General features: G+C 39.4%; 1 protein-coding gene across 2 annotated transcripts in view; it reads right to left on the bottom strand.

The window, feature by feature from the left end:
* The window catches only part of LOC126360846 (AMP deaminase 2), a 425281-nt gene extending 420228 nt beyond the window's left edge, over nucleotides 1-5053 (bottom strand). Inside the window, exon 1 of one of the 2 annotated variants that reach the window (XM_050007748.1) lies at nucleotides 3982-5053. In XM_050007748.1, coding sequence (XP_049863705.1) covers nucleotides 3982-4093 — 112 coding nt within the window. In that variant the 5' untranslated portion in view covers nucleotides 4094-5053. The remainder of the gene's footprint in view (nucleotides 1-3981) is intronic. The other variant, XM_050007744.1, reaches the window with a different exon arrangement.
* Nucleotides 5054-15264: the final 10211 nt, after the last annotated feature.

Below are 15264 nucleotides of genomic sequence, written 5' to 3'. Positions count from 1 at the left end.
GCGGAAGAAAGACGTCGCAGCTTGGGCAGATACACGAATGTTAAGCAACAATTTAAAGACCGCCTGCGACAGGCAAGCGCGGAGAGCTGGAACCGATTCGTGGCACAGAATCTACATCTTGACTCATTGGGTACGCCGAATAAAATCGTCTGTCAAAATATAAAATCTCTGACAATATAATCAATTCTCAAAGAGCACATGGCAGCATGATAGAAAACTGCCGGCAATATGCACTGTTACTGATGGACACACTTTCCAGAAGACACCGCGGAGGACGAATCTGATGAACCCCCAGAACTGCGGAACAAAAGTAAATAAACAAAGTGGAGACGGAATAGCTTTTCGATTTTCAAAAAGAGGTGGTGAGGATATACGTGCTAAGCCCGAAAAGCAGTAAATCACCAGATCCTGACGGCATCCCTGCTGAAGTTCTACATATCCTTCATATTTAATTAGTTTATATTTGTGCCAACTCTACACAGCACGTTTATTGTGGAGAATAATACCAGATATCTGGAAGAAAGCAAACGTAATTATGTCGAAAAAGGTTGAAGCAAATACCCCCTGGCTCCAGAAACCTGCAAATCAATTTGCCTTCCCGATACCTTCGGCAAAGTGCTGGAGAAACCGCTGTGTAGCAGCGTATACGAGAAAAGACTTCCTGGAAGAACTCCCAACAATATGGGTTCAGAAGTGGGAAATCAATAGAAGACTCTGTAAATAAGGCCACAAGGGTTGCAAAAAACGCTTTCCGTAAATGTTTTGTAGCTGGAGCGTTTGATCACTTAACGGCAATCAGTACTTTTTGACTGCCTGAATGACTTACTGCTCACAAGCGTTATACATTTTTTTAAAGAACTGTTGTCAAAACAGAGAAGCAACTGTACCGTACTCAGGAGATACCCTTACAAAAGAAATTTCTGAAGGCTGCTCTTAGGGATCCATAATCGGCTGTGTGTTGCAGGATTTGGTACTCGATCCGGTATTCGGAAGGCTGCAACACACCGAAGCGGTCCTAATAGCAGTGGCTAATGCCGAGGACACGATCCTTGTGACAGAAAGCGCCACAAGTAACCTGGAGTAAGAATGTAGAAATACTTCAAGAATTGTTTCAGTGATGCCAAGGAGTTAAATGTCTGTTGCGCTGAAAAAGACCACGTATATCTTATAAAAGGAAACTTTTCCAGAGGATCGATCATGCGCCTTAAAGAGGAAGTCCATCACCGCATACCTTGGTGTCTTTTTGGACGAGTGACAGAATTATAGTGCGCGTATTATAAAGGAACGAGCAAGAGAGGTAGGGACATATTGAATAATATTACTAGTCTAGCCAGATTCGATTACAAATTACCAATGGAAACAATAAGAAAGAACCATAACACTATCTAAACTGCGACCACGGGGTATCTACAATATATTGTGCGAGTGCTTGGGCGAACAGACCTCTTGTTTGTAAAACCAGTTTGAGAATTTCACAGGGTCCAGCGAGGAATACTTCTTTGATTGACGGGAGGTTTTGGTGCTGGGTCAATTGAGGCGTTGCAGTTAATAACTGGAACATGCCCACTAGATCTCCAGACACGAAAAGAACGACAATGTATTGGCTGAAGGAAGATAATCATGAGCGCGTCACTTAGCCCTTAATCGTTGTCCGCTGTACTACGGGTGGTCGCGACGGAAGATCGAGATGCAACGCGGGGAAGACAGCTGAGGTCAACAATTGTGGCATGTGTACAGCAACCGGCTGCATACACGGCGATTGTAACTCGTAGGGTGGAAGAGCAGTTGTAGCCAGTGTTTCGCCATTAAAGAACGGGGCGGACGTGACTGCGCTCCTCGCCGGCGACGATTGTCCTTCGAAACGTTGCTATATACCAGGGAGCCGGCAGACAACGCAGATGGCAAATTCCATCGCAGCTCTCACGGAACTGACAGACAAGCTACTGAGTGCATTGTGGAATGTGGCAGACAAAAAACACTCTTGTTTCGTTACTATTCACAATCTATTTCAATTAGTTACAGTGCCAACTACTGGCAGACCCTAGAGAAACGTTGTAGGACAATAGTAGTGGTATATTGTTATCAGACAAGGCAGTAGGTGTCGTCTTCATCAATAGCAGATGAAGTTATCGTGATAGGAAGCAGAATTTTGTTCGATATTATGGTATTTTTTGTATCATTTGAGGTAGATGTATGAGAAAAAAAGACAGTTGACAGTTACAATCTTGAGTATGAATGGACATAAGCCAGCGTTTAAATTAGAGGTGAATGACTATAATGAAATAAGTAAACACTTAAATGAATAAAAACTGAAACCGTGCTACAGTTTACGCCCATTAACTTCATAGATTCAACACGTTTAGAATACAAATCAAGTCATTACTGTACATTATCCACTCCTGAATATACGCTTTCGTTCATATCCACATTAGGGTTAATACGGGCTCGGCAAACATCGAGCACTTCTGCGACGGCCAGTAACTAAATTTTTTGTTTCTTTAGTATTACACGCGAATACAGATTACCTGTGTGCCCCGGCAATGTCATACCCGTGTGGGTGGCCAATATTATCCTTGGATGTACCTAGATGGCATATTTGATGAACTGTACAAAAGAAGCGTAGTTAAGAACTAAATGGTCGCCTCCATCTACGCCAACAGAGCTTTCGTGCGGTTACAGTGACATGAAGGCCTATGTACGCCTAAGGTATTAAAATTGGGATGCTGTCTGCCCAATGAAGATTTGCCATATGTTTTGTTATTCATTTGAAGCGATATCATGGGTGGGATATAGTGTGACATTCTGTGTAAATGTGCTTAACAGGTCCACAGCACACAATCGAGACGAATTTGCAAGTATAAACGACGTGAGAACTTCAGGATAGATGTAACCATTCGTTACTTACAGTGCATATTATGAAATATTTTTGATATTTTGTCGTGTAATAAAACTGACGTACAGTAGCTTAAAGAATTTCGTCATGAGGCCACGTGAGATAACACTGTCGTTTACTTGGCAACGAAAAACTGGGGACTGTTTCTGAATAAACAAGTAACTCATACCGGATAGCACGTGTCAACAACACAGACAGCGGAAACCTGACAACGCAAGCGTACAGTCAGAGATGTGTTAACGTCGACAGTTCGTCTACAGTATCAATGGAAAAAAACTTGCGACTTGAATAGAATCCTGCGCACATTTTTGTATTGTCAAAAACTCTATTATCCGCATGCTTCTTTTCATTGCATGTGCATGCATAATGGCTAACTTTCACAGCTTGTAAATAGCCGCCGGTAAATTACTGCTAAGCCATCAGTAGTTCCACTCTGCCAGTCTTGTAACCATATGAGTTATATGGCAATTTAAACAGTACACATATTACATAAAAAAGTCCTGTTAGTTTGAAAATTAATGGCATTCCTGTTAGTGATACGAATACAGGCCGCTCTTGTTGCTTGTTTTATTCTATATGTGGTACTGTAATATTAAGTTGAGCCAAGTTCTTTTCCGCAAACGTGTTAATACTATAATCATTTTACGGAAACCACGTGTTTTATTTATATGTTCATTAATAAAAGGACTACACCTGTTCATTCGTATAAAGACGGAGATTTTTTTTTCAGTTTTCGAATGAACGTACATAACACGACTTTAACCTAAAATATTATAAAATCATTCGTGTAATATTTTCATTGACATACACGGCACAGCAGTGTATGTTGACAATGATAGGCACAAAAAGTTGTCAGAGAGTAGCTACAGAAGTGATAGCAGAAACTAACACGTATACTGAAATAATTAACGTCCGTTAGTACGTTGTATTATCAGTAATTTACATCCAAAGCAAAGTGCACATGTTTTCTCCCGCATAGTGCTGTCACAGAATTGTCAACAAGAGTGCGTTTAAACGTCACGGAGCTGCATTGATCGATACGCTTCCGACAGGCTTAGGTTAGGAGGCGGCATGACTGAAAAACTCACCGTTTCTATCACCGAGGGGCTGGCTCGCACAGCTGTCGCCGTCGCCGTCAACGTCAAACGGCAGCTGATAGTCGCGGGGACCCTCGCCACAAGTCACTCCCGCGTCCTCCATTTTTTAAAGCGTCTTCGTCAGCGAAGCAGCCACAGCTGACAGCACAACCGGCGTAGCGACACACCCACCGCCTATCCGCCGCGAGCAATGTGAGCTCGCGCCTGCGATTTGCTCCTCGTGGCGAGCTGAATCGACTGGGCGTTTGAACTGCTCCGCGCTTCGACTCGTACTGGCTCCACGACGCTGGAGGCGCCCTGCTGCTTCCGATTCCTGGGATTCCGGAAAATGTCATCCACACAAGTAACCAAAATACTCCACTCTCCCTCTGGCACGATCCCCACCACCGACAGAATACCCAGCCTTCGAGTAATTTCGCACATTTTCGGTGCAGATGCTGACCTACAGCGAAGGAATATTAATTGCCTGCCAGGTTCGTTGTTAATGAAAAATGTATTGGATCAAAGACGTGCTTGGAAAATGGAATTGACGAAGCCTAGTCATATGTCGCGCCAGCGCAGAAAACAAGTAGTTGAGTAACGGCATATTACTTTTCAGTACAATATGCACAAGAATTTCAGAGTACCTAAAAAACTGTGTAATGTTTACGAGCGCGTTGTGTGGCTACGAAATTTTCCTATCCACGTAACACAAAGAAAAAATGCTGAGCCCTGCACGGCTGCTACTATTTCCATGATCTGGCGCAGATAGCTGATAAAGAAGTTACAGAAATTACACTTAGACTTGGTGCAAACAGTAGTTGCCTTGGGCCTATCGAAAAATAATTAAAAAAACCCACTCTTATCATTCTTTATTCCTTCGAATTTCATACTACGACATCGCTTTTATTCTCCTTTGTTGTTGTTCTTATTTTCAGCGGTATGCTTAACAGGTACTGACAGCAAAAAAAGACCCATTGAAGGAATACACACACCCTGCAGGCCAAAGATAGTTCTTTCAAAAATTGTAATGACGCAAAGAACATCACTAATACAAACTTCACTGTAGCACCCTGGAGAAGGTAATAAATGAATATAAGACTACATACATAAAATCTGAAATTGAGGTTTCAGAAAACAAAACGAAAACCACGTGGAATGTGATAAAGAGGAAAATTGGCAGGAAAAAAACCCAGGTAATGTGACATACATAGAAATAAAACAAGTTAGAAATATTGTAAAGAAAACTGAAATGGTTGCAGAAATGTTGAAAAATTATTTTTTGACTCCAGTTGAGAAGGAAGGCTTTATGGAATCTGTGGATGAAGCAACATCTCTTTTACAGAAAGCTGTTCACAATAAAACCCTATAGATATCCTTAATACTGTTGCCAATACCTACAGGCAAAATATTGATTAGTCACTTGACCAGTGTAGAGTAATGACACTGTTTTTGGAAGGATAGATTATGCACTTATGTTTCTTTCTGAACTCACAACTCATAACAGGTATCATGATGTATACATTGACTCCTTCCATATCCCTGAAGGGTCTCCTTCTTGACAGGATCTAAAGAATATGATGAATGTAGATAAATTTTGGTAGACTGACAATGCGTTGAATGATAAGTACAACTCATGCTATTGAACAGTCAAATTGTGGAAGCCATTAACTAAAAAGGTTCTTCAGTAGGTGTCTTTTGTGGTGTCTTGAATGCCTTTGATTGTGTAAACTATTAAACTGTTTTGAAAAAGGCAGAACATTATGGTTTAGGTGGTACTGTCAGTTCATGGCTTCAGTCATATCTAAAGGATCAAAGCAGACTGTAATGCTGAATGGCTCATCTGGAAAACCTGACTCATCTGAGTGGGCCAGTGTAATTTACAGTGGGCCACAAGGCTCTGTTTTAGGTCCGTTGCTACTTCTTTTTTCATGGTCTGCCATTTTGTCCTGATACTACAATTCTCATTGATTAACTGTCAGATAACAATCTTGAACAAACTACAAGTAAAATTTTTCACTGGAATTTTGAACTGGTTTTCTCAAAATTGTCGTTCACTCAGTACATATAAAACCCACTCATTATATGAGGTTCCATACATCACAAAGAAATAAACAGAAAGTTGAGGATACAAAACTCCTGGATGTTTGTATAAGCAACAAATAAATATAACTGGTCACTTGCTTCATCTTTTTGACTTAGCTCAGAAACATTTCAGCTAAAGGTTCTTGCTTAAGTGCCTTAGGCAAATATCATGAAGGCTTCCTATTTTGACTACTTTCAGTCTTTAATGTCATACAATAGATTTTGGGAGAGGCAGCCTCTCAGGAGAATAATGAGTAGCCTCCATCACTGGCATCTTGCAGGTACCTAAATTAAAAGATTGGGAGGACTTTCATGACCATCTCACAGTATATTTTTTGCTTGCTGAGTTTTGTCTGTAATAAATTTTCTCTCTTCAAAGCCAACAACAAGTATGACAACAACACAAGAACCTAAAACAGTCTGTGGATTGAATTAAAATACTCTTAATCTGGTTCATAAGAGACTTTACTACCCCAGCATTAAGCTGTATAATGTACTCGCACCATATACTAAATGTTTTCATAAACAGTTTCCCAAATTCAAACTAACTCTGAAAGAATACCTAGTAGAGAAATCTTTTTTATATAGTTGATGAATTTCTAATCACTGTCAAACTTACAATTGTTTCAGAACTAGTTTTAATTAATTTTATGTCAGGAATTCTATATTTAAAATGACTGTGATGCACTGCTTGAAAACAGTGTAAACTACAATGTCTGTATCATATTTTTCACCTTTTTTGCTGTGTTAAGTACACATTGTTTGAACTTTTACCACACACACATAATTTTGGGCACTATCATAGACCATGAAAATTTGTTTTTTTTATTGATTAATACTTAGCATATCTTTGCTTCCTGTATGTATATTATTCGTCCTTCCACAGTGAGAAGAATTTTTACTGTAATTGCATACATGTTCTTTAGTTGATTCCTTATTTACATTATCTCCTGTGTATGATATATCTTCATATATGTGAGCTATATTTGACCTCTGCACAATTTGACACATTCCATATCCTTGCGATTCACTCACTACTTGGAGCTATGGAACACTAAACAAACAAATAAAATTTAGTATTTGGTTTTGAAGTGTGATGACATCCAGTTGATATTTGTTCTGTCTTCTCATGATTTTTGGCAATGACATTTGGCGCAAGCTGAAATTAGTTGTAGAATACCCGATGCCTTTCTCTTGACTTTTTTTCGGTCCACCTTCTCCAATAATTCTTCTACTATATTCTATAATGGCATTCTAATCATTTAAGACTATCATACGTATTCTCCTCATGAATATTTTCATAATGCCTCCATTACCTCATGTATTAGTTTTAATTTTTCATTGTTAGATTGTGAACTGTGCATTAGTGGTTGGTAATTCCTGACCCCCCCCCCCCCCTCCTCCTGAAAGCAAAAACGAATAATTCATTAACTGTTCCCCATGGGAACACTTTCTTATTCCTTTTGTAACTCAACATAATGCCTAGGCTAGTTAGCAGTTTTACAATGGTGTAATGATTCTGTTCCAGACACCTCCCCCCAAATAGTTACAGAACTGCTCCACATGAATAGAGAATACATCAGTAGCAGGAATAGCAAAACAATGTGACCAAGTGTATTTGTATTCTCAACAAATGATAGTGAATCTAGAAAAATTATACACACAATGGAAAATATATTTACAGAAGTTTTGTTGATGTTATATACAGTGAGTAGAGATAAAAACACCAAGCTGGAGAATTGCTGAAGTTCACCATATAGCTGTCAGTTTTCGGTGAGCTATTAACTCAGTTTCAATTGACCGCAATCCATTTCACTCACATTCAAAGTACTTTTTCAAGAACACAGCTATATGCCACCCAACTAGTTATGGACATTTTTAACATAAACTGAGGTATGTTTGATGTTACATTTTTCACTCTTCCTTTCCATTTTAATTCTTTTTCTTTTCTTTCATTTGCATCACAAGATCTGCCTTGTCCTTGGGTGTCCCAGATTAACTGCTCCAACCTAGCTATGCATGTGAGGATAATTGTTTACATAGTGTGAATTTTTTGCATACAGGCACATTTTTGAATCTCCTTTTGAGTCCCCAGAGGCCTCCCTCCCATTTTTTCCCTTTTCTGTACTGGTGCTTACTAAAAGACTAGTAGATTTAGAACCCTGCTTTGAATCTTAGCCAAGGTCGTTAAGTCTACAGAAAATCATTTTTTGACATGTATTTTAGTCGCGTAAATTGCAGTTTGCCTGAAACTGATTTTATTATTAGCCACAAACTCCCATAAGATGCCACTACACTAGAATGTGAGTGAGAGAATCCTAAGGTCTTTGAAGAGGTCGATACTAAATGGGCAGGTTTCTCCTTCATACAATATTCTTTTGCTAACTTCTTACCGAATGTGTTCTCTAATGTCCTCATTGTTAACAGGGGGTTAAATCCCTATCTTCCTTCCATTTTTCTAAAATTTGTGATGTATAAATATTTTTCTTATCTACAATACCCCAGAAGTTAGTTACACAAGAAAACTGGGAATGAAAGTACACAAATTTAATTAGTACTCTTGTCTCAAGACGCACTGGGTGATATCGAAGTCCAAAATCTGATAAACTGAGCCATTTGTCTTTCGATTAGCTTATGTTTAAAAAAGACGTTAATGAATTGACAGAAAACACAAGGAAACTGTTAAAGCAGATAACTGTGTATTTGGAGAGGGCTTTTTAGAGATCTTGTCATTCTTGCATCCGTATTCCAGCAAACTTACCTTTTAATGTTATCTGTGATAGTAAAAAACAAAAACAGTTTTGAATGACTGGATGAAATGGTGCAGTGATGAAAGATTGGATTCGCATTCAAGAGGACCAACAATAACCCATATGGCAATTCAGATTTGAACCTTCTGTGGTTTCCCTGAATCACCCAGAAGACTCATTGCACAAGAACATGGCTGATTTCCGTTCCCAATGTGTTCTGTCTCTAATGACCTCACCGTTGATGGTGAATTGAAGCTTATACTTTTCTTTTCTATTTTAAACTAATTATGATTTACACTAAAATATACATAAAAATTAAATTATTTTTTGATTTTGCTTCCTTGTCTTGGGGTCTGACTGACTTTCTGTGTTCTGGAGAAAATGTCTTTAGCTTGCTATCAAAAAACATCATGCAAATAACTGATATTTGTTGAGAATATAGAACAAAATTAAAAATATATATTGTCAATCATTGCTACAAATGATCTAGCTAAATCGGAAAACTCTTGTTAGCAGCAATACAAAAAAATAATCAACAAGTTTTACTGATGATCTACCTTGATTAGGAAATCCTTGTTAGCAGCATGACAAACAGTAATATTCACTGCAAGTAGACTAATCTTCAAGCATATCAATAATTATTATTCTCTGACTATGATCAAGCTAAGCTAAGTTTTAAACAACTAGGTACCAAGCACAATTTTATATAGTTAATTTATGCCAAACAGTATAGCAGCAAATGTGTATTCTGAAGTGTTTGTAAGAGGAAAAGTTGATAAATGTGAATAAATTGTGAGTTCCACTTAAACTGGCTGTTCATAATTTATCAGTAGAAATCCTTGCAGCATAAATGTATATTTTGGGACCAGTGCTACTCAGCAGACAAGAAAAGTATATAAATCAATTATAATCATCAATGGAAAATCATTACAAGTGGATCTAGAAACAAGTGATGAATCACATTATACCCTGTGGCGATCTGATGGAAGAGTTTGGGTGTAGCAAATGCTTGGAAAATGCTAACTGCCATTGTGTAGTGCCAACAGTGAAGTACGGAGGACGTAAGGTTATAGTGGGATTGGGGGGGGGGGGCATGTTTTTCATGGTTAGGATGTGGTCCCCTTGTTGTTACACTTAACAAATAACTAAATACAGAAAGATATGAACACATTTTACAGTGTTGAGTACTGTGTACAACAGAGGAACAGTTCAGACACGACAATGGCAATGCACCCTGTCATAAAGCAGCATCTGTCGGGCCATAGCTGGCAATAACATTCTTGAAATGGACTGGATGGCCCAGAGTTGAGACCTGAACCCAATGGAACAGCTTTTAGATAAGTTAGAAATGTAGACTTCACTTCAGGCTTAATGTCCAATGTCGGTACATTCCCTGGTTTCGGCTCTTATGGAAGAATGAGCTGCCATTCCTCCACAGAAATTCAGACACCTCAGTGAAGTATTCTCAGCAAAATTCAAGCTGTTATGAAGGCAAAGAGTGAATACACTCCATATTAATGTCCATTAACATGTATCTGATTTATTTTGATTCTGTAAGATACATGTGGATCTGATCACAATGCAGTGGTTTATTTTGAATATCTTCTTTATCAGAGTCTGTACTTACTATGCAGTGTTGTTTTCCCATCCTGTTACACTAAATGAAACACATTGAATGGATGATCAATGTAATGTACTATTTGCAGTGCAAAAGAAGTCACAGTAAGCAACTGAGTTATAGCCCAGATGTAACTCATACACCTACGCTCAATCTAGCATTCCAACACAGAAAAATTAGCTTAAGACAAACTAAATAAGACAAAGACCTATTATTTAAGTTAACCAGACAGCACCACTGACTAACATTTCTGTGATTCACATATGATACATGAAAGGTTTTCTTAAAAGGATATAGCACAAAAACCAAACTAAGCATAAATTTCAAATAGTTAACTTTCAAATGAAAGTTTATTAAGATGCCACTTAAAGGTTACAGTAAGACATTTATAAAAATAATCAGCTTTTAGAACATAAAATAAATAATATTTCACATAAATAATTTTGCTAATATTTATTTCCAAAATACTCTAACTCTATAAAAATACAGTGAATATTTTGTGGATAAAATTAAGTTAAGCATAACTACATAAACTTATCATTTACAACAGATTTCTAATACTCTTATTCATTCAGTCAACAAACATATAATTATCTTAATAGTCATTAAACTTAAAAAAAAAACACTTTACATTACATGTGTTTTCCCAGACATACTGAGTTTTGTTGGATTTTGTAGTACATTCACAGACAAATGTGGGAAAAATGCTTTGTTCTCTATCATTCAATACAAGTTATCTTCTTTGAAAAATAAGAGAGAACATGATGACTAGTTACAAAAGTGAGTCATTCCAGCATTCTATTGGGTGGGGAGGAACTATTTACAAGCTGTTTTACATGTAATGTACACAGGAAAACAGCCACTTACTCTAAATAATTTACTGTTTTCTTTAAATGCGAGGTTCTGCTGCATATTTTGAAATATAAGTTATTGTCAGAATTTTTATTTGTCCACAAACTTGCAAAATTAGTCTGATTTAGGGGCATTTTAACAGCATAGTCATTAGTAGCACAATTACTTTCAGTACCCATAACAAAGAAATTATTCATTACAAAAACTAATTACAGCAATTACACACTACCAAATGAAAGAAGCAACTGCACCTTCATCACTTTTAATTTCACAAAAGTTGTTGGTTTTAAAAAGAGGGTAAAGAAGGGCAGTGGGGCAAGAGTATCAGGAAGTTTGTACATACTACGGATAGAATTCAAAATTTGTAATAAATACAAAACAACAAGTAAGTAGTGCTTTGGTGTCTTCCTATTCATAAATATTTCATTGAACTCCTTAATTATTTTAATACATATTTTGGTTTTTGGAAGTAGTTATAATTAATGTGGATAAAAGTTCAAATTATTGCAAATGAACTTTGAATTTTTAATGCAAAATGTTATAAGAACAAAAGTTCCAGTTTTATAAAGAGCTGGATTTGTAGCTGAAGCTTATCACTCATCTCAGTATTAATTTATATGTATCAATAATTTCTTTGATTTCCTCTTCTGATTCTTGTTTTACATCACTCACATCAATGTTAAGGAACTACATATCTGCAGCAAAAAGGAGTAGGAACAATCATTTAAAACTGGATCTGAACATGTCTCTATTTATGTCGAGAAAGGCAGCTTATTTCGTATGTGTTAATTTTGGAAACAATATCTTACTAAAGAGACCCATTCAGAAATACTGTTACTATTAATGTAAGGGCCTCTAGTGGAGTAAAATACAGTATGGAACATAAGAGGTATATGATGGGAAGCTTTCATCCATCTAGGTACTATGGATATTTTTTTGTCCTGAGGTTATTTCCCTCCAGTTCCAAATTGACTTTTTATCCTTGTTGGTGACTGGAGAGCATATGATGTTCTTGTACATCTTTTGTAGTGATCTAAGCTTTGAAAGTCATTGAGGTCAATGTCTAGTTGCTCAAAGACATTCCTAACTAGTCTTGTCCACTTTACGTACGTCTCTTTCTGTCACTGATTATTTATGGCATCAATAAAGATTCTTGCCATTCAAATGTGGTGTCACTTACATAAATTCTACAAGCACTAGTGGAAAGAGCTCATGGGGACATGTCATTTAAAGAGGCCAAATTAATTTCTATTTACTCATTATAATCATATTTTCTTTGTTTAATGTGTTAAGGATGTATGTGATGATGATGTTTGGTTTGTGGGGTGCTTAACTGCGCAGTTATCAGCGCCCATATGAAGTCCCAATTCTTACACAGTCCAATCTAGCCACTGTCACGAATGATGATGAAATGATAAGGACAACACAAACACCCAGTCCCCGGGCAGAGAAACTCCCCAATGCAGCCTGGCATCAAGCATGTATGTGTATGTGGACAATATGCAATTTTATTTAAATATAGTGAATCAATGGGCTTGTAGGATTAAAAAATAACTAGCGAAGGGAGGTAGTTTGCAACATGTTGATTGCATACATCAGTAATGGTAAATTTGAGTGGTAGTATATTTGGTTAAGTTGACATATATTAAAAATAAAGATTCCAAGACTTACCAAGCGGGAAAGCGCCGGCAGACAGGCACATGAACAAAACACACAAACACACACACACAGAATTACAAGCTTTTGCAACTGGCAGTTGCTTCGTCAGGAAGGAAGGAAGGAGAGGGAAAAATGAAAGGGTGTGGGTTTTAAGGGAGAGGGTAAGGAGTCATTCCAATCCCGGGAGCGGAAAGACTTCCCTTAGGGGAAAAAAAGGACAGGTGTACACTCGCACGCACACACACACACACACATATCCATCCGCACATACACAGACACAAGCAGACATATTTAAAGGCAAAGAGTTAAGGGCAGAGATGTCAGTCGAGGCGGAAGTACAGAGGCAAAGAAGTTGTTGAAAGACAGGTGAGGTATGAGCGGCGGCAACTTGAAATTAGCGGAGGTTGAGGCCTGGCGGATATCGAGAAGAGAGGATATACTGAAGGGCGAGTTCCCATCTCCGGAGTTCGGATAGGTTGGTGTTGGTGGGAAGTATCCAGATAACTCGGACGGTGTAACACTGTGCCAAGATGTGCTGGCCGTGCATCAAGGCATGTTTAGCCACAGGGTGATCCTCATTACCAACAAACACTGTCTGCCTGTGTCCATTCATGCGAATGGACAGTTTGTTGCTGGTCATTCCCACATAGAAAGCATCACAGTGCAGGCAGGTCAGTTGGTAAATCACGTGGGTGCTTTCACATGTGGCTCTCCCTTTGATTGTGTACACCTTCCGGGTTACAGGACTGGAGTAGGTGGTGGGGGGAGGGTGCATAGGACAGGTTTTACACCGGGGGCGGTTGCAAGGGTAGGAGCCAGAGGGTAGGGGAGGTGGTTTGGGGATTTCATAGGGATGAACCAAGAGGTTACGAAGGTTAGGTGGACGGCGGAAAGACACTCTTGGTGGAGTGGGGAGGATTTCATGAAGGATGGATCTCATTTCGGGGCAGGATTTTAGGAAGTCGTATCCCTGCTGGAGAGCCACATTCAAGGTCTGATCCAGTCCTGGGAAGTATTCTGTTACAGGTGGGGCACTTTTGGGGTTCTTCTGTGAGAGGTTCTGGGTTTGAGGGGATGAGGAAGTGGCTCTGGTTATCTGCTTCTGTACCAGGTTGGGAGGGTAGTTGCGGGATGCGAACCCGCAACTACCCTCCCAACCTGGTACAGAAGCAGATAACCAGAGCCACTTCCTCATCCCCTCAAACCCAGAACCTCTCACAGAAGAACCCCAAAAGTGCCCCACTTGTAACAGAATACTTCCCAGGACTGGATCAGACCTTGAATGTGGCTCTCCAGCAGGGATACGACTTCCTAAAATCCTGCCCCGAAATGAGATCCATCCTTCATGAAATCCTCCCCACTCCACCAAGAGTGTCTTTCCGCCGTCCACCTAACCTTCGTAACCTCTTGGTTCATCCCTATGAAATCCCCAAACCACCTCCCCTACCCTCTGGCTCCTACCCTTGCAACCGCCCCCGGTGTAAAACCTGTCCTATGCACCCTCCCACCACCACCTACTCCAGTCCTGTAACCCGGAAGGTGTACACAATCAAAGGGAGAGCCACATGTGAAAGCACCCACGTGATTTACCAACTGACCTGCCTGCACTGTGATGCTTTCTATGTGGGAATGACCAGCAACAAACTGTCCATTCGCATGAATGGACACAGGCAGACAGTGTTTGTTGGTAATGAGGATCACCCTGTGGCTAAACATGCCTTGATGCACGGCCAGCACATCTTGGCACAGTGTTACACCGTCCGAGTTATCTGGATACTTCCCACCAACACCAACCTATCCGAACTCCGGAGATGGGAACTCGCCCTTCAGTATATCCTCTCTTCTCGATATCCGCCAGGCCTCAACCTCCGCTAATTTCAAGTTGCCGCCGCTCATACCTCACCTGTCTTTCAACAACTTCTTTGCCTCTGTACTTCCGCCTCGACTGACATCTCTGCCCTTAACTCTTTGCCTTTAAATATGTCTGCTTGTGTCTGTGTATGTGCGGATGGATATGTGTGTGTGTGTGTGTGCGTGCGAGTGTACACCTGTCCTTTTTTTCCCCTAAGGGAAGTCTTTCCGCTCCCGGGATTGGAATGACTCCTTACCCTCTCCCTTAAAACCCACACCCTTTCATTTTTCCCTCTCCTTCCTTCCTTCCTGACGAAGCAACTGCCAGTTGCGAAAGCTTGTAATTCTGTGTGTGTGTTTGTGTGTTTTGTTCATGTGCCTGTCTGCCGGCGCTTTCCCGCTTGGTAAGTCTTGGAATCTTTAATTTTAAAATATATTTTTCCCATGTGGAAGTTTCTTTCTGTTTTATTTACATGGTTA

The sequence above is a fragment of the Schistocerca gregaria genome, chromosome 1, assembly GCF_023897955.1.
Source record: "Schistocerca gregaria isolate iqSchGreg1 chromosome 1, iqSchGreg1.2, whole genome shotgun sequence".
Taxonomy (NCBI): Eukaryota; Metazoa; Arthropoda; class Insecta; order Orthoptera; family Acrididae; genus Schistocerca; species Schistocerca gregaria.
The sequence above is the reverse complement of the archived record's forward strand: the minus strand, read 5'-3'. Positions and strand labels throughout refer to the sequence as shown.